The sequence below is a fragment of the Pipistrellus hanaki genome (genome assembly GCF_964339955.1).
Source record: "Pipistrellus hanaki genome assembly, chromosome: 1".
Lineage (NCBI taxonomy): Eukaryota > Metazoa > Chordata > Mammalia > Chiroptera > Vespertilionidae > Pipistrellus > Pipistrellus hanaki.
In genome coordinates, this window is record NC_140503.1 from 210,257,172 (window position 1) to 210,275,328 (window position 18,157).

The 18,157-nt window shown below is 69.3% G+C and overlaps 2 protein-coding genes across 4 annotated transcripts; one reads left to right on the forward strand and one right to left on the reverse strand.

Moving 5' to 3' along the window:
- Nucleotides 1–218: 218 nt before the first annotated feature.
- IDUA (alpha-L-iduronidase) lies at nucleotides 219–17,782 on the reverse strand. Of its 3 annotated transcripts, XM_084878300.1 has the most exons (14): nucleotides 17,533–17,779; nucleotides 16,718–16,858; nucleotides 6,312–6,397; nucleotides 6,034–6,141; nucleotides 5,248–5,343; nucleotides 4,665–4,867; nucleotides 4,395–4,574; nucleotides 3,901–4,111; nucleotides 3,360–3,572; nucleotides 2,746–2,867; nucleotides 2,540–2,665; nucleotides 1,851–1,927; nucleotides 1,503–1,603; nucleotides 219–1,373 (listed from the first exon to the last, which is right to left on the reverse strand). In XM_084878300.1, exons 1-14 carry the CDS (start codon nucleotides 17,715–17,717, stop codon nucleotides 1,267–1,269), a joined length of 1,956 nt encoding a protein of 651 aa, XP_084734426.1. In that variant the 5' UTR covers nucleotides 17,718–17,779; the 3' UTR covers nucleotides 219–1,266. The 3 variants fall into 3 exon arrangements, with proteins under 3 accessions (XP_084734426.1, XP_084734425.1, XP_084734424.1); XM_084878299.1 differs by lacking the exon at nucleotides 2,540–2,665 and having other exon boundaries at nucleotides 5,248–5,339; nucleotides 6,042–6,141; nucleotides 17,533–17,782; XM_084878298.1 differs by lacking the exon at nucleotides 2,540–2,665 and having other exon boundaries at nucleotides 17,533–17,780.
- SLC26A1 (solute carrier family 26 member 1) lies at nucleotides 9,056–15,569 on the forward strand (the record flags this gene model as incomplete). Its single annotated transcript, XM_084865939.1, is given in 16 exon segments — nucleotides 9,056–9,074; nucleotides 12,930–13,141; nucleotides 13,144–13,217; nucleotides 13,219–13,477; nucleotides 13,480–13,548; nucleotides 13,989–14,191; nucleotides 14,193–14,209; nucleotides 14,212–14,235; nucleotides 14,238–14,279; nucleotides 14,282–14,332; nucleotides 14,335–14,733; nucleotides 14,736–14,795; nucleotides 14,798–15,069; nucleotides 15,072–15,170; nucleotides 15,172–15,234; nucleotides 15,240–15,569. Coding segments are annotated over 16 exon segments (2,193 nt in total).
- Nucleotides 17,783–18,157: the final 375 nt, after the last annotated feature.

Sequence of the window (18,157 nt, forward strand, 5' to 3'; positions counted from 1 at the left end):
GGGGCTTTGTTATGGGTCACAGTGGTCGGTGGGCAACGGTGTCCCACAGAGACACAGCCCCCCGGCCCCGAGCCCTCAGGCATCCACCCGGGGAAAGGGCATGGGGAGCCGGCGTGGCTTTGGGGTTCAGACGGACACGTGACCACACTGGTGTCCCCCCCCCCTCCCCCCCGCGACAAGGAGTTGGTGGCCCACGACGACGATTCTTTTCTTAGAAACATATTTTTATTGCTACCAGAGAGGATGAGAGGGAGAGAGAAACACTGGTGAGAGAGGCATGGATCGGCTGCCTCCTGCACGCCCCACACTGGGGACGGAGCCTATAGCCCAGGCATGTGCTCTGACCGGGAACCAAACTGCCGTCTCCCGGTTCACAGGTCGACACTCAACCACGAGCCACGCGGCCCTGCTGAGCTTTTCACAGACACTGGGTGGGCCGTCTGCGGTGGACGGGGCCTTGTCTTCCACCTGCCCTTCCAGACCCGGCCCCTCCCAGTCTGCGCTCAGGGCAGCCCAGAGGGCGCGGGCAGGAGTGGGATCGGGCCTCCACACCCTGCACTCCACCCGGAGGGACCCCAGGCCCACAGCGAGCTCCTGCCCCCGCAAGCTCTCCACACCCTCTGGTCTGCAGCCAGTGCTCCCTCCCCGTTCCGTCTGCGGGAGCGGGAGCGGGGGGGCTGGGGCTGGGGGCTGGGGTTCTGCACGCCGTGGCCACCCTGCCCCTGCCCGCAGCTCTCTGGGTGTCCCCAAACTGCCTCCACCTGAGCACACCGTCCGTCTCCCTCTGGGCCCAGACAGCGGGGAACCAGGGTGCCCGTGGGAGCGGGCACAGCCCCCGGGCGGCCACAATTTGTGCCAGGCAGCCTGGCGCCCAGCCTGCCCCCACCTGGCAGGTGCAGGGAGAGCCCAGCTGGGCCTCGGGAAGTGGGTCCCCCCTTGGGGCAGAGGGTGGGAGGGGAGTGGGGCCTGCTGTCCCTGGTGCCGCCAGAGACCCGGGCTGGGCAGGGAGCACTGAAGAGCAGTGCCTGGGCCTCCGCCTGCTCCCCCGCCTGGCGCCCTAGGGGGGGGGGGGGGGTCCTGAGTGGCAGGGGAGAAGGGAGACTTCTCCAGCCGTGTCCCAGAGGTCCGCTCCGAGGCCAGGTGTGGAAGGCACTTCGAGGGGGTGAGTGACGGGCGGGAGGGGTGACCAGACCTGACGACCACGGCAACTGCTGCGGGTCCAGCCTGCCGGTCAGCACGGGCGAAAGGCACAGGACAGCAGGGCCCTCAGGGGGCAAAGGCCTCCCAGTACCGCACTGGGTCCGAGAAGGGGCCGGGCCGGGCCCAGTAGTCCACCGCTCGGACCCGGTAGGAGCCGGAGACCACAGCCGTGTCTGGGGACACAAAGGTACACGCGTGTTCTGGAGCAGGGACCCCTGAACCCACATCCAACTCCTGGTGCCCCCTGCCCGCAGGCTTGGCCAGGCCCCGGCCCCCCATGGGCATGGCGGGCGGGGCCTCACCTGGGCTGAACACGAAGAGGTTAAAGGTGGACGGCTTCCGGCGGACGGGTGCAAACGCCTGGCCGTCCGGGGCGAACTGGACCTCGTATGTCCACAGGCACCTGGGGGCAGGAGGACAGGGCTGGGGTCCGGGTGGTGGGGTGCAGGGCCCTCCAGAGCCCAGGCCCCCAGCCCCCTGGCTCCTCCCAGGCCCTGGGCACTGCCCGCTGGGAGGGACAGGCACCCTGGGGAGGGTGCCAAGGACCTCGGCGTGGTGAAGCCTACAGTGGGGTGACCATGTGGGCGGCGCAGGCGCTGGGGGACAGGGGGGTGGAGGGGAGGGTGGGGGGCAGGTGCGCCCACACTCACTTGGAGGCCATGCGCTCATCCGACCAGACCAGGAGCAGCTGCCCGCGGGTCAAGGGCAGCGTCCGCAGCCGCGTCACCTGCAGGGGGAGAGGGGGGCGGCATGAAGGGCAGGAGGGCGGTGGGCGGGGTTGGGGAGGGGGGACAGGGGAGGGGGGACAGGGGGAGGGAGGGTGGGGATGGGGGAGGGGGGACATGGGGAGGGAGGGCGAAGATGGGGGATAGAGGGAGGGAGGGCGGGGACGGGGGATGGGCGACAGGGGGAGGGAGGGCGGGGACGGGGGACGGGGAGGGAGGGGAGAGGGGAGTTGGAGGGGGACGGGGGAGGAGGAGGGGGACGGGGGATGGGGGACAGGGGGAGGGAGGACGGGGACGGGGGAGGTAGGGGAGAGGGGAGCAGGAGGGGGGACGGGGGATGGGGGACAGGGGAAGGGAGGGCGGGGACGGGGACGGGGGACGGGGAGGGAGGGGAGAGGGGAGCAGGAGGGGGGACGGGGGATGGGGGACAGGGGAAGGGAGGGCGGGGACGGGGATGGGGGACAGGGGGAGGGAGGGCGGGGACGGGGGACGGGGGGAGGGAGGGGAGAGGGGAGTTGGAGGGGGACGGGGGAGGAGGGGGACGGGGGATGGGGGACAGGGGGAGGGAGGACGGGGCCGGGGGCCGGGGGAGGGAGAAGAGGCGGGCCCCTTGCCTGGCCCGGCGGCTCGGCGGGCCGCGCGCACACGTGCACCAGCAGCAGCGCGGGCAGCGGCAGCGCGCGGCGCAGGGTCAGGCGGCCGCCGGCGGGGAACGGGCGCGGCGCGGTGGCCACGGGGTCCTGCGGGCGGAGCGGGGGCGCTCAGGACCGGGGCGGAGGGCGCCCCGCACCGCCCCCGCCCCCGCCCCGCCGCCGCCCACCTCGGCCGCACGCAGGCGCCGGAACTGCTCCGGGGACGGGAAGACCGGCCGACCCAGGCGCTGCCACTCGGCGTCCGGGCTGCAGCACCGGTTGTCCAGGTAGAAAGTCACGTACACGAGCCCTGCGGGCCGGAGCCGGAGAGGACAATGGGCCCGCCTCCCGGACCCCGCCCCCGCCGCCCGGACCCCGCCCCCGCCGCCCGGGCCCCGCCCCCGCCGCCCGGGCCCCGCTCCCGCCCCCGGACCCCGCCCCCCGGGCCCCGCCCCAACCCCCGGGCCCCGCCCCCGCCGCCCGGACCCCGCCCCCCTGCCTCCCGGGCCCCGTCCCCGCCTCCCGGACCCCAACCCCCGGGCCCCGCCCCCGCCGCCCGGGCCCCGCCCCCGCCGCCCGGGCCCCGCCCCCCGCCTCCCGGACCCCGCCCCCGCCGCCCGGGCCCCGGCCCCCTGCCTCCCGGGCCCCGTCCCCGCCTCCCGGACCCCAACCCCCGGGCCCCGCCCCCGCCGCCCGGGCCCCGCCCCCCGCCTCCCGGACCCGCTCCCGCCCCCGGGCCCCGCCCCAACCCCCGGGTCCCACCCCCCGCCTCCCGGACCCCGCCCCCCGGGGCCACACTCACCCGGGCCCGGGGGCACCCCGCGCAGGGTCACAGTCACGGCGGCGCTGCGGTTGGCGTGAGCGCGGGTGTCGTCGCTCGCGAAGACCAGCAGGGCGGCGCGCCAGGCGTCGGCGGGCCCGGGGGGGCGGTGCACACTGGCCAGGGCGCCCACCGTGTGGTTGGCGTCCAGCACCGCCCCGGCCCGCGACACCTGCGCCCGCAGCTGCTCCCCATCTGCGGGCGGGAGCTGTCACCACCCTCTCCCCGCGCCAGGCCCCGCACCCTCTCCCTCCACCGGGGCCCCCGCACCCTCTCCCCGCCGCCGGGCCTCCCCTTCCCCCCCCCCCCCCCGCACCCTCTCCCTCCACCGGGGCCCCGCACCCTCTCCCCGCGCCGGGCCCCGCCTGGGGTCCCAGACACACCGCAGCCTCTGGCCCACCCGCAGGAACATCCCCGGCTCCCGCCTCTGGGCTGGAATGAGTCCCGCCAGCCCGGGCGCGCGCCCGCCCCGCAGCGGCCCCGCCGGGCGGACGGGCGGACGGGCGGACCGCACCGGGCTCACCCAGCAGCGCCAGCAGCGCCATGGCCGTGAGCACCGGCTTGCGCAGCAGCTGCACGTGCGGCGGGCGCGTGTTGTTGACCTGGAAGCGCGCGGTGAGCGTGCGCTGCGTGAAGGGGTGCGGGTGGAAGCTCAGGAAGGCGTTGTCGTTGCTCAGCAGCGCGAGGCGGGCGGCGCCGGGGGCCAGCGGCAGGTCCTGGTGCTGCGCGACCACCTGCGGCACCGACCGGGGGCTGGGACCGGGCACCGGGCGCTGGCACCGGGACCGGGGGCTGGGACCGGGCACCGGCACCGGGCGCTGGGACCGGGGGCTGGGACCGCGCAACGGGCGCTGGGACCTGGCGGCGGGACCGGGCACCGGGCGCTGACACCGGGCACCGGGCGCTGACACCGGGCGGCTGGGACCTGGCACCAGGCGCTGGGACCGGGGGCTGGGACCGGGCACCGGGACCTGGGCCCCCCCGCCCCCGCCGCGGAGGGGCCCGCCCGCCGCCCACCTTCACGACCAGCGCCGCGTAGGTCACGTCCGCCCGCCACGCCTGCGGCAGCGCCCAGCCCACCAGCGGGTCGGCCTCGTCGTTGTAGATGGGGGTGTCGGCGAACCCCGGGAACAGCCGCTGTATCTGCTGCACCACCTCCCTCTCCTGCTCCAGGATGTAGATGGAGCTGCCCGCGCCCTGCGTGGCAGCCGGGTCTCAGCACGGCCGGCGGCGTCCACCGGACCGGCGTCCGCCCCGGAGGCCCCGCGGCGCAGGCCCGCCCCGTACCTTGCGGTGCAGCGCGATGAAGTCCAGCCGCACGCCGTGCTCGCCGGTGAAGAAGTTGGCGCCGTGCTGGCAGTGCTCCAGCAGCCCCCAGCTCAGCGGGGAGCGCGGGCGCGGCCGGAAGGCGTCCCCGGGGCCGCCCAGGCGCAGCGCCGGGCTGGCTGCCCGCAGCCCCTCCGAGCAGGCGTCGTAGTAGTTGAAGAAGCCTGGAGGCGAGGCCCGGGGGCGTGTCCTCAGCCCGGAGCCCCGCCCCCATAGGCCCGGAGGCCCCGCCCCCAGCATGCAGTCCTGGGGCCCCGGCCCCTACACACACACACACACACACACACACAGGTCCCGGAGCCCCGCCCCTTCACCCACAGAGGTCCGGAGGCCCCGCCCCGCCTGGAGCCGCCCCTCCACCCGGAGCCCCGCCCCCACAGATCCAGAGGCCCCGCCCTTCCACACAGAGGTCCCGGAGGCCCAGCCCCCTCCTCCAGAGCCCCGCCCCTTACGCAGGTCCCAGAGGCCCCGTCCCTTCAGCCTACAGCCCGGAGCCCCGCCCCCACACACACACTCACACACCCCTACCGGAGGCACCGCCCACCTTGCAAAGTCATGGACACATTATCGAAGTCCTTGTGGTCCGGCTCATTCCACGTTTCGAAGTTCCACTTGGACACCTGCTCCAGGCCGTACCTGTCTGCAGAGTGTCCGTGGGGTGGCGTGTGGGCCCCTCCCCTGGAGCAGGACTGCCCCGGGTGGGGGGTGTGGGTGGGGGGCTGTCTGTCGCCTGCGAGTCTGCCCCGCCCACCACCCTGACCTCCCGCCCCTCTGGCCGGTATGGCTCAGTGGTGGAGCATCAGCCTATGAACCAGGAGGTCACAGTTCAATTCCTTGTCCGAGCACAGGCCCGGGTTACAGGCTCAATCCCCAGAGTGGGGCGTGCAGGAGGCAGCTGACCCACGACTCTCTCTCATCATTGATGTTTCCCTCTCTCTCTCCTTTCCTCTCTGAAATCAATAAAAATATATAGTTCTTAAAAGTTCACGACAGAGCCAAAACCGGTTTCGCTCAGTGGATAGAGTGCTGGCCTGTGGACTGAAGGGTTCCAGGTTCGATTCCGATCAAGGGCATGTACTTCAGTTGTGGGCACAACCCCAGCGGGGGGGGGCGGGGGTGTGTGTGCAGGAGACTGCTGATCGATCTCTCTCATCGATGTTTCTAACTCTCTATCCCTCTCCCTTCCTCTCTGTAAAAATCCATAAAATATATATATTTAAAAATAAAAAAATAAAAGTTCATGACAGATTGGGAGGAGGCTGCAGAGGTGCATGAGCACAGCCAGCCCAGGACCCCCTCCCCTCCCCCCGGTCCCCGCTTCCTCACCCACCGATGTACCTCCTGGCCAGGAGGGAGACCAGTTCCTTCCACTCGAACACCTGCTGCTTGTCTTCGAAGTCGGTGAAGTGTCCAGAGGGGCTGCCCATCAGCTCGAAGCCTGCAACCCAGGAGGCCGCCTGTGCGGCTGCCCGCCTCCCACACAGCCCCACGCTCCCCAGGATGGCCCACCATGTCGTGCCAAGGCCAGCCCTGGGGGGGTGACCAGCCAGGACAGAGGGGCCAGGCCAGGGAGAGCGCCCGGGGGCAGAGGCCGGGCCAGCCACTCACCCGGGCGGAGCTGGTTCTCCCAGAGCAGGTCCAGGAACCCATCCAGGAGCGTGAAGTTGTAGCTCAGGCCCTGCCCAGTCGACCTCCTGCAGAAGGACACGGATGTCAGGCAGGACGAGGCAAGCCGGGCTGGAACCCAGGCCAGACACAGGGAGAGTCCAAGGGTGGACAGGGGATTCAGCTCCAGGCCCCTCCCCTTGGAAAAACACCAGCTACGGAAGCTATGCCTCACGGCCTGGTAAGGACTACTGTAAATAGTTCTCTCTTTTCCGCATCCAGCACAGCTAGAGAGCGGTCCGGCTCCTGAGCAGGGCTGCTGGGGATTGAGAAAAGGAAAGAGACAGACACGGAGATGGAAGGGAAAAGCTGGGGCCGCGTGGGACAGTGTCCTCTGATGGAGAGACAGAGACCCAGAGCTGATACAGCGCGTTCATTTATTCAGAAAAATACCAGGAGGTTTTACTAAAGCCCAGACAATGGAGATTATGTGCATTCTTGTGGGTTCTTTGCAATCGTGACTTCCGGGGAGGGGGGGGGTAGGCTTGCCTGGATTTAGATAATGAAACCCACTCCCAGGCACCTGGGCTGAAGGTCAGACTGACAACACACCGGCCTCTGCCACCTGGCAAGGTGTTTCCAGGATGCGGCTCTGCCAATGCCGCTGGCTTCAGCCGACAATTAGAGAAACACTCGTGCCTTCCCAGGCGTGCTCTACATTAATGCCTGTCCTGGAACCCCCAACCCAAAGCCGTCCGGGGCTCTGAGCAGCCAGGGGCTCAGGTGCACGCAGGCAGACAGGCTGGAGCAGGGAGAATCAGCATCCTGCAGACAGCTGGCCTGGACCAGGGGCTGGGGGACAATGGTCAACGGGACCTGTTCTCTTCTGCCCCCTGGAGGCCAGCGCCCTGGCTCCTCTCCCACACTCCAGGGGCAAACTGGGCAGACAGGAACAGGGAAGGCAGCCCCCCTTCCCTGCACACATCCCAAAGGCCCACTGCCCTCAGGGCTCCTGTTCGGAGAGAAAACGGGCATCTCCAGGCAATTAAACAAATCGGACTGCTGGGAGGGGGTGTGACAGGAGCCAGGGGCAGGCGGGAGTGGGCCTTCCAGGCAGGACCCCCCGTGACGGGATCGGCAATCGGAGTGCACAGGGGACAGGGGGACAGCGGGTGCCGTCCTGAGGCAGAACCGGGCTGTGGGTGTGAGAGATGAGGTCACACGGGGCCGGCGGCCGCAGTGAGGAGGGACCCTGACAGGAGGAAAAGGGGGGCCCCATCAGAGACACAGGGAGAGCAGTGCCATGACTTTTTTGTTGCTTGTTTTTTGTTGTTGTTAATCCTCACCTGAGCACATTTTCCCATCGATCTTTAAAGAGAGTGGAAGAGAGAGGGAAAGACAGAGAGAAACACTGATATGAGAGAGACGTCGATTGGTTGCCTCCTGCATGCACCAACCAGGGCCAGGATCGAACCTGCAACCCAGGTACATACCTTTTACCGGAGTCAAATCCGGGACCCTTCAGTCCCCAAGCCGACGCTCTATCCATTGAGCCAAACCGGTCCAGGCTCTTTTTTTTTTTTTTTTTTAACAGCCACGGGGATGGGCCTCTGCCCAGAGCGGGGCACTGTGCCGGCCAATGGGAGCCCTCGGTGTGCCTGGGTCACCCTTGGTGATGGCACCCTGTGGGTTTGGAAAGATGTCGAATGACCCCTCTCCCCATCCTACAGTCTCAGGGCCCTAAAACCCTCCCCCCCTCCCTCCACCCCCACCCATGACAAGCATGTTTCTTCCATGGCCTCAGTGGTGCCTCTGCCTCAGTCATGTTTGAAAGGGTCCCTGGCGCTAACTGGAGCCAGAAGACGGTCCTCGGGGGCAGGTGTGGCATTCGGGCCGGAGGGCTGAGCGTGTGGGCGGAGTGGGAGGAGGGAGGGCTGAAAGGGAGAGGGAGTGACTAGCACATGACAGACCCAGGGGAGCTGGGGGGTGGGGAGTGTCTAGCACAGCCCTCATTTCGGCTTGAGCAGTGTGGCTGGCAGGGGTGCGGTGACAGAGGCAGGCAGGGGTGCGGTGGCAGAGGCAGGCAGGGGTGCGGTGGCAGATGTAGGCAGGGGTGCAGTGGCAGAGGCAGGGGTGCGGTGGCAGAGGCAGGCAGGGGTGCTCCCAGGTCCTCTCTCCCCACCCCTCACGGCACCCCATCAGGCAGAGCTGGGCCTGACCTGCAAAGCCCAGCCACACGCACAGCCTCCTGCTCCTCCCCGCTGCCCCTCGCTGGCCCCTCTGTGCAGGGGCCACTTCCCACTCTGGGCCCAGCAGGACAGGCGTGCGCACAGAAGGACAGGCGTGAGCACAGAAGGACAGGCGTGAGCCCAGCAGGACAGGCGTGAGCCCAGCAGGACAGGCGTGAACACAGAAGGACAGGCGTGTGCACAGGTCAGGTGTGCACACAGGACAGGCATGAGCCCAGATGGACAGGTGTGCGCACAGGACAGGTGTGAGCCCGGAAGGACAGGCGTGAGCCCAGAAGGACAGGCATGTGCACAGGTCAGGTGTGCGCACAGGACAGGCGTGAGCCCAGAAGGACAGGCGTGTGCACAGGTCAGGTGTGCGCACAGGACAGGTGTGAGCCCGGAAGGACAGGCGTGAGCCCGGAAGGACAGGCGTGTGCACAGGTCAGGTGTGCGCACAGGACAGGCATGAGCCCAGAAGGACAGGCGTGAGCCCAGAAGGACAGGCGTGTGCACAGAATGACAGGCGTGTGCACAGGTCAGGTGTGAGCCTGGAAGGACAGGCGTGAGCCCGGAAGGACAGGCGTGCGCACAGCGAGGATACACCCCTCCCCTCACCACCTCCCTCCCACCCGAAGGTCACAGCGGGAGCATAAAAGAAAACTTAACCAGCACTGGGTAAAAATTAAGTGCAGGCGCAGGTGGGTCCAAAGTCCCACAGATGTGTGGTGGGGGCGGGGCAGGGAGGCAGGTGCAAACCAGGTGACCAAGTGCGAAGAGAAGGCTCAGGTCCCCGCACACCCGCCCACAGCGCTGGGCCCGGCCCTGCTCGGCCGGCCAGTGGGGTGCCCCCGGGCACAGGGTGCCCAGCCTCAGCCTGTCACCTGGATGAGCGGAGTGTCTGCAGGCCGGCCAGCCCGGCAGCCAGTGCACCTGCCCCAGGGCTGGAAACCCCAAGGCGAGGGGGGGGCAAGAACCCGGGGCAGTCCTTGGGGCCACGGTCAGTGCCCCCGCTCTGCTGGGAGGGAACGGGTGCTGTAGTCTCAGCGGGGGGCTGAGCGGTGAGGTAAACCACTGCCCATCTCAGGACTCACACTCACACACACACACACACACCCTGCAGCGGCCGGGCACACACACACACACACACTCACACACACACACGCACACATACACACCCCGCAGCGGCCGGGCACACACACACTCACACACACACACCCTGCAGTGGCCGGGCACACACACACACACACACACACACACATACCCACAGAGGCCAGGCTCTCTCACACACACACACACACACACACACACAGTCACACACACACACACACCCGCAGAGGCCGGGCTCACACACACACACACACACACACACACCCCGCAGAGGCCGGGCTCACACACACACACACACACACACACTCACACACATACCCACAGAGGCCAGGCTCTCTCACACACACACACACACACACACACACAGTCACACACACACACACACCCGCAGAGGCCGGGCTCACACACACACACACACACACACCCCGCAGAGGCCAGGCTCTCTCACACACACACACACACACACACACACCCGCAGAGGCCGGGCTCACACACACACACACACACACACACACTCACACACATACACTCACACACACACACACCCCCCGCAGAGGCCAGGCTCTCTCTCACACACACACACACACACACACACACACACCCCGCAGAGGCCGGGCTCACACACACACACACACACACACTCACACACATACACTCACACACACACACACACCCCGCAGAGGCCAGGCTCTCTCTCACACACACACACACACACACACCCGCAGAGGCCGGGCTCACACACACACACACACACCCCGCAGAGGCCGGGCTCACACACACACACACACACACACACTCACACACATACACTCACACACACACACACCCCGCAGAGGCCGGGCTCACACACACACACACACACACACACTCACACACATACACTCACACACACACACCCCGCAGAGGCCAGGCTCTCTCTCACACACACACACACACACACACACACCCCCCGCAGAGGCCGGGCTCACACACACACACACACACACACTCACACACATACACTCACACACACACACACCCCCCGCAGAGGCCAGGCTCTCTCTCTCACACACACACACACACACACCCGCAGAGGCCGGGCTCACACACACACACACACACACCCCGCAGAGGCCGGGCTCACACACACACACACACACACACTCACACACATACACTCACACACACACACACCCCGCAGAGGCCGGGCTCACACACACACACACACACACACACTCACACACATACACTCACACACACACACACACCCCGCAGAGGCCAGGCTCTCTCACACACACACACACACACACACACCCCGCAGAGGCCGGGCTCACACACACACACACACACACACACACACCCCGCAGAGGCCGGGCTCACACACACACACACACACACACTCACACACATACACTCACACACACACACACACACACCCCGCAGAGGCCAGGCTCTCTCACACACACACACACACACACCCCGCAGAGGCCGGGCTCACACACACACACACACACACACTCACACACATACACTCACACACACACACACCCCGCAGAGGCCGGGCTCACACACACACACACACACACACACACTCACACACATACACTCACACACACACACACCCCGCAGAGGCCGGGCTCACACACACACACACACACACCCCGCAGAGGCCGGGCTCACACACACACACACACACACACACACCCCGCAGAGGCCGGGCTCACACACACACACACACACTCACACACATACACTCACACACACACACACACCCCGCAGAGGCCAGGCTCTCTCACACACACACACACACACCCCGCAGAGGCCGGGCTCACACACACACACACACACACACTCACACACATACACTCACACACACACACACACCCGCAGAGGCCGGGCTCACACACACACACACACACACACACACACACTCACACACATACACTCACACACACACACCCCGCAGAGGCCAGGCTCTCTCACACACACACACACACACACTCACACACACACCCCGCAGAGGCCGGGCTCACACACACACACACACACACACACCCCGCAGAGGCCAGGCTCTCTCACACACACACACACACACACCCCGCAGAGGCCAGGCTCTCTCACACACACACACACACACACCCCGCAGAGGCCGGGCTCACACACACACACACACACACACACACACACCCCGCAGAGGCCGGGCTCACACACACACACACACACACACTCACACACATACACTCACAGACACACACACACCCCGCAGAGGCCAGGCTCTCTCACACACACACACACACACCCCGCAGAGGCCGGGCTCACACACACACACACACACACACACACTCACACACATACACTCACACACACACACACACCCGCAGAGGCCGGGCTCACACACACACACACACACACACTCACACACATACACTCACACACACACACACACCCCGCAGAGGCCAGGCTCTCTCACACACACACACACACACACTCACACACACACCCCGCAGAGGCCGGGCTCACACACACACACACACACACACACCCCGCAGAGGCCAGGCTCTCTCACACACACACACACCCCCCGCAGAGGCCGGGCTCACACACACACACACACACACACACCCCGCAGAGGCCGGGCTCACACACACACACACACCCCCCGCAGAGGCCGGGCTCACACACACACACACACACACACACTCACACACATACACTCACAGACACACACACACCCCGCAGAGGCCAGGCTCTCTCACACACACACACACACACCCCGCAGAGGCCGGGCTCACACACACACACACACACACACACTCACACACATACACTCACACACACACACACACCCGCAGAGGCCGGGCTCACACACACACACACACACACACTCACACACATACACTCACACACACACACACACCCCGCAGAGGCCAGGCTCTCTCTCACACACACACACACACACTCACACACACACCCCGCAGAGGCCGGGCTCACACACACACACACACACACACACACACACCCCGCAGAGGCCAGGCTCTCTCACACACACACACACACACCCCCCGCAGAGGCCGGGCTCACACACACACACACACACACACACACCCCGCAGAGGCCGGGCTCACACACACACACACACACACTCACACCCCGCAGAGGCCGGGCTCACACACACACACACACACACTCACACACACACACACACACACACACACACCCCCCGCAGAGGCCGGGCTCACACACACACACACACCCCCCCCGCAGAGGCCGGGCTCACAGGCGGACCTGGCCGCCCCCCCCGCAGGGCCCTCCATCCTGCTGGGCAGTCGGACGCGGGTTTGGGGTGCCCGGAGCAGCCTCCGCACCTGGCCGGGGCGCGGCGGCACAAGGGCCCCATTGACGGCGCTGGCCGGCTGCTCGGCCCCGGAGCCCCCACCCCAGCCCCAGCCCGGGCCTGAGCGCGTGGCCCGAGGACCGAGCCCGCGCGGGACGCTGAGGGCCAGGCTGCGGCGGAGCCGTGCGTGCGTGCGGGGGCGCGGGCTCTGCTGGGGGACCTGTTCCCGGCCACGCGCTGGCTGCCCCCCGTCCCGCCCGCTGGTCATCGGCCTCATCCTGGTGCCGCAGGCCATCGCCTACGCGCTGCTGGCCGGGCTGCAGCCCGTCTACAGACTCTACACGTCCTTCTTCGCCAACCTCATCTACTTCCTCACGGGCACCTCCCGCCACGTCTCCGTGGGCATCTTCAGCCTGCTCTGCCTCATGGTGGGCCAGGTGGTGGACCGGGAGCTCCTGCCGGCCGGCTTCGACCCCGCCCAGGACGGCCCCGCGCCCGCGAACAACGCCTCCAGCCGCTGGACTGCGGGCGCGACTGCCATGCCATCCGCGTGGCCACCGCCCTCTCGCTGATGACCGGCACCTGCCAGGTGCGGAGCCGGCGCGGGGCCCTGCCGGGCGGGGGGGGTCCTCTGGGTTCTCGCCGTGCCCCCGGAGGCCCAGGCTCGGGGCAGCACAGGGACGGTGCCTCGAAGGATGGGGGCTTTGACCACAGGAACAGGACTGAGCAAGGCACAGGCAGAGGAGGCCTGGGATGGTGCCCGGGGCCCAGGGAGCGGCCTGAGCAGGGGTAGGGAGCCGGAGTGTGACTGGCCCACACAGTCCTGCCCCCCAGTGGGACCCCGGGGGCTGCCTGCCTTCCTGGGCCTCCCCATCCCACCCTCTCCTGTCCTGGCGTGTCCACCGCAACCCCAAGGCCCCCTCCGTTGTCTCTGGGTCTCGGGAGGGGGCGGTGCCACTTGTGAGGCGGGGGGGGGGGGGGGCCATTGGGGTCACAATGGACGGCCACCACCTCCACCTCTGCCCGCAGGTCCTCCTGGGCGTGCTGCGGCTGGGCTTCCTGTCCGCCTACCTCTCGCAGCCGCTGCTCGACGGCTTCACCGTGGGGGCCTCGGTGGCCATCCTCACGTCCCAGCTGAGGCACCTGCTGGGCGTGCGGCTGCCCCGGCACCAGGGGCCGGGCCTGGTGGTGCGCATGTGGCTGAGCCTGCTGCGGAGCGCCGGGCGGGCCACCGTGTGACGCGCTGACAGCGGCGTGTGCCTGGCCGTGCTGCTGGCGGGCGGGAGCGCTCGGACCGCTGCCGGCGCCGCCTGCGGGCGCCCTGCCCACGGGGCTGCTGGTCCTCGTGGCGGCCACGCTGGCGTCCCACTTCGGCGGCTCCACGCCCGCTTCGGCTCCCGCGTGGCCGGCGACCCCCCCCCCCCCCGGCTCCGCGGCCCCCCGGGCGCCGGCCCGGCGCTGGTGCGGCGCGTGGCGCTGGCCCTCGTGGGCGCCGCCTTCCCCGTCTCGCCGGCGGAGACGTTCGCCCGCGGCCACGGCTACGCGGTGCGCGCCGACCGGGAGCTGCTGGCCGTGGGCTGCTGCAGCCTGCTGCCCGCCTTCTTCCACTGCTTCGCCAGCAGCGCCGCGCTGGCCAAGAGCTGGCGAAGGAGGCCGCCGGCGGCCGTGGTGCTGCCGGCGCTGGCCCCGCTGTTCCGGGACCTGCAGCGCTGCGTCCTGGCCTGCGTTATCGTGGCCAGCCTGCGGGGGGCGCTGCGCAAGGCCCGGGACGTGCCCGGCTGTGGCGGCTCAGCCGGGCCACGGCGGCCGCCTGCGTGCTGGTCAGCACCGAGGGCGGCTGCTGGCGGGCCTGCTCCTCGCGCTGCTCAGCCTGGCCGGCCGCACCCAGCGCCCGCGTGCCGCCCTGCTGGCCCGCATCCCCGGCTCCTGCTCCTACGAGGACGCGGCCGAGTTCGAGGGGCTGGTGCCCGCGCCCGGCGTGCGGGTGTTCCGCTTCGCGGGCCCGCTCTGCCACACCAACGCGGACTTCTTCCTGCGGTCCCTGTCCCGCCTCACGGGGCTGGACGCCGGGCGCGAGGCTGCCGGGCGGGCGGGGCGGGGCCCGGAGGCCGGGCCGTCCTGGAGGGGGCCCGGGGCCCGGCGGGCAGCTCGGCCGCGCTGGTGCCCCCGCCGGCGGCAGGCTTCCACACGGTGGTCATCCTGGACGCAGCACGGGGGGCTGCGCGGCCTGCGCCGAGATTACGGGGCGCTGGGCATCGCCCTGCTGCTGGCCGGCTGCAGCCCCCCGTGCGGGACGCCCTGCGCAGAGGGGGCATCCTGGGGGGCGGCCCGGAGGGCGCGGGGGACGAGGCGCAGCTGCCGCACAGCGTGCACGAGGCCGTGCAGGCCGCCCGAGCCCGGCACCCGGAGCGCGCGCCCGCCGACTCCGCGCCTAGCCCAGGCCGCGCGCTGCCCGGACCCCGCCTGGCGGTGCCCACGCCGATGCCTCGCCCCCGGACCCCCAGACCGACTCCTCCAGGCACGGGCACCATGTCCTCCTCTGAAAGAGCCACCTCCATGCGGAGCCGACTCTGTGCTGGCCGTCACGGGGGCCAGTCTGCACTCGAGTGACTGTCTCATTTGAACGAGGACCCGAGACAGCCAGTGCCCTGCACGGTGCCAACAGGACCCAAGCCCTGGGCCCCCGCAGCCCTCCCCCGGGGAGAGCGGGCCGCTCTGGCCAGGCCGGCGGGTCTGTGTCTCTGGAAGCTCCCCCAGCACCCCCTCCCGCGTGTCCTCACACCCGGCCGGGCCCCCGCGTGTCCCTCACTCCCGGCCGGGCCCCCGCGTGTCCCTCACCCGCGTGTCCCTCACTCCCGGCCGGGCCCCCGCGTGTCCTCATTCCCGCCGGGCCCCCGCGTGTCCCTCACTCCCGGCCGGGCCCCCGCGTGTCCCTCACTCCCACCGGGCCCCCGCGTGTCCTCACTCCCAGCCAGGCACCCGCGTGTCCTCACTCCCGGCCGGGCCCCCGCATGTCCTCACTCCCGGCCGGGCCCCCGCGTGTCCCTCACTCCCGGCCGGGCCCCCGCGTGTCCCTCACTCCCGGCCGGGCCCCCGAGTGTCCCTCACTCCCGGCCGGGCCCCCGAGTGTCCCTCAGGGCCAAGGCCATGGTGTGACCAGCGCAACCTCAGGTGGCCCGCGGGCACCACCTCCCTGAACAGCCGACTCACAAACACCCAGCACATGCCTAGCCTGTGTGGCTCAGCGGATAGAGCGCCGGCCTGTGGACTGAAAGGTCCCAGATTTGATTCCGGTCAAGGGCACATGCCTGGATTTGGGCTCGGTCCTCAGGGGCATGCAGGAGGCAGCCAGTCAATGGTTCCCTCTCATCACTGATATTTCTCTCTCTCCCTCTCTTTCCCTTCCTTTCTGAAATCGATAAAAATAAAAATAAAAAACCGGGCACAGGATCTGAGAGCGAATCCTGCCAGAGCGGTCCAGCCACAGAGCCAGGGCGGCGGGACCCAGCCACCCTGAGCGCCAGGCGACCGGAGGCAGGGAAGCCGGAGCGCCCGTGCTGACGGCCCAGCACCCACAGCCCCGTGAGCCCAGAGGTCTCCCCTCCCCATCCCACAGGACACTGCTCGGCACCCCCGAAACGGCCGCATGGCCCCGCCCCCCAGGCACAGCCTCGGCCCTGTCTCCGCAGAGCAGCCCTGTCTCCGCAGAGCGGGCCCCGCCAGCCGCCCGCCCACCCGGCCGGCCGCCCCGCACCCACCTGGCCGTGACCAGCTCCAGCAGCCAGTGCGTCCGCACCTGCTCGATGCCGCCATGCGGCACTGCGCCCACGTAGGCCAGGTTGAGCTGCTGGTCCCAGCTGAGGTCGAACAGGTCCGCGCGGCTGTGCGGCAGCGGGGGGCTGGGGGCAGACAGGGCGGGAGCGTCAGTCTCCGGGAGGGTGCACAGGCCAGCCTCACCCACCCCCGCAGGGACACAGCCCCGGCCGGGCCTGCCTGCCCGGGACATGCTCCGGCGGGCGGCTGGGAAGTGCCCAGGAGCGGATGATGCTGCCCTTGGCCTGGCAGAGGGGGTCAGGGGCCCAGAGTGAGGACAGGTGCCAGGCAGGGGTGCCCTATCGCCCGGGGCTGCCCCTGGGAGGGCTCGGGTGGCAGAGGGCAGTGTCCGGAGACAAGGCCCTTCCAGGGCCGGGCTGCCCCCCACCCCGCCTCCGCCATCAGCCTGGCCCAGTCCTCCACCACTCTCCTCCCTCAGCGAGAACGCCCTTCCGGCACCCAAGCTCCCCCGGGGGCGCGGGTGGGCTCGGAGGAGAGAGTGGCCGCTTGGACCCCCTTCCCTGCTTGGCAGCGCCTCCTGTGTGCCGCGGGCGCAGAAGCCCGGGTCTCTCCACACGCCACAAGGGGGCCCAGAGGCCCGGGGCCCAGGTGGGAGGGGCGCCCGGCGGGAGAGGCGCAGGCCCCCCGAGCCCCCGGTCCCCCGAGCCCCCGGCCCCCCGCGCCCGGGCTCCCCGCCCCCCCGCCCCCGGCCCCCCGCACCCCCGGACCCCGCCCCGGCCCCTCTTGCCCCCGCGCTCACCAGAAGCCCGTGCTCCGCCAGAAGGGCCGGAGCGGCCCCAGCACGCGGGCCGCGTCCACGCGCACCAGGACCGGGGCCTCGGCCGGAGCGGCGGGCAGCGCGGCCAGCAGGGCGGCCAGGAGGGCGGCCAGCGGCGCCAGCGGCCTCGGCCCGGGGCGCGGGGGGCGCGCGGCGGGGGTGCGCATGGCGGGCGGGGCGGGGGCAGCGGGGCTCCGGGCTCCGCGCTCCGAGCGGAGTGTGCGCCGCAGGGCGGTTCCGCCTCCGGGTCGCGCGCCCCAGACGCCATCGGGGGGCGGACGGGGCGGGCGGGGCTCCGGGGCGGGGCCGGGGGAGCGGGGGGGGGGGGGGGGGGACTGTGCGGAGGCGGCGGCGGCGGGGCTCCGGGGCGGGGCCGGGGGACGGTCGGGGGAATCGAACTCTGACCTGGTCCGTAGGTGGATGCTCAGCTGCTGAGCCGTGCGGGCTCGGCTCGGGTGACATTTCTTATCTTTTTTTAAAAATATATATTTTTATTGATTTTTTTATCAGAGAGGAAGAGAGAGGGATAGAGAGTTAGAAACATCGATGAGAGAGAATCATCGACCAGCTGCCTCTTGCACAACCCCTACTGGGGATGTGCCCACAA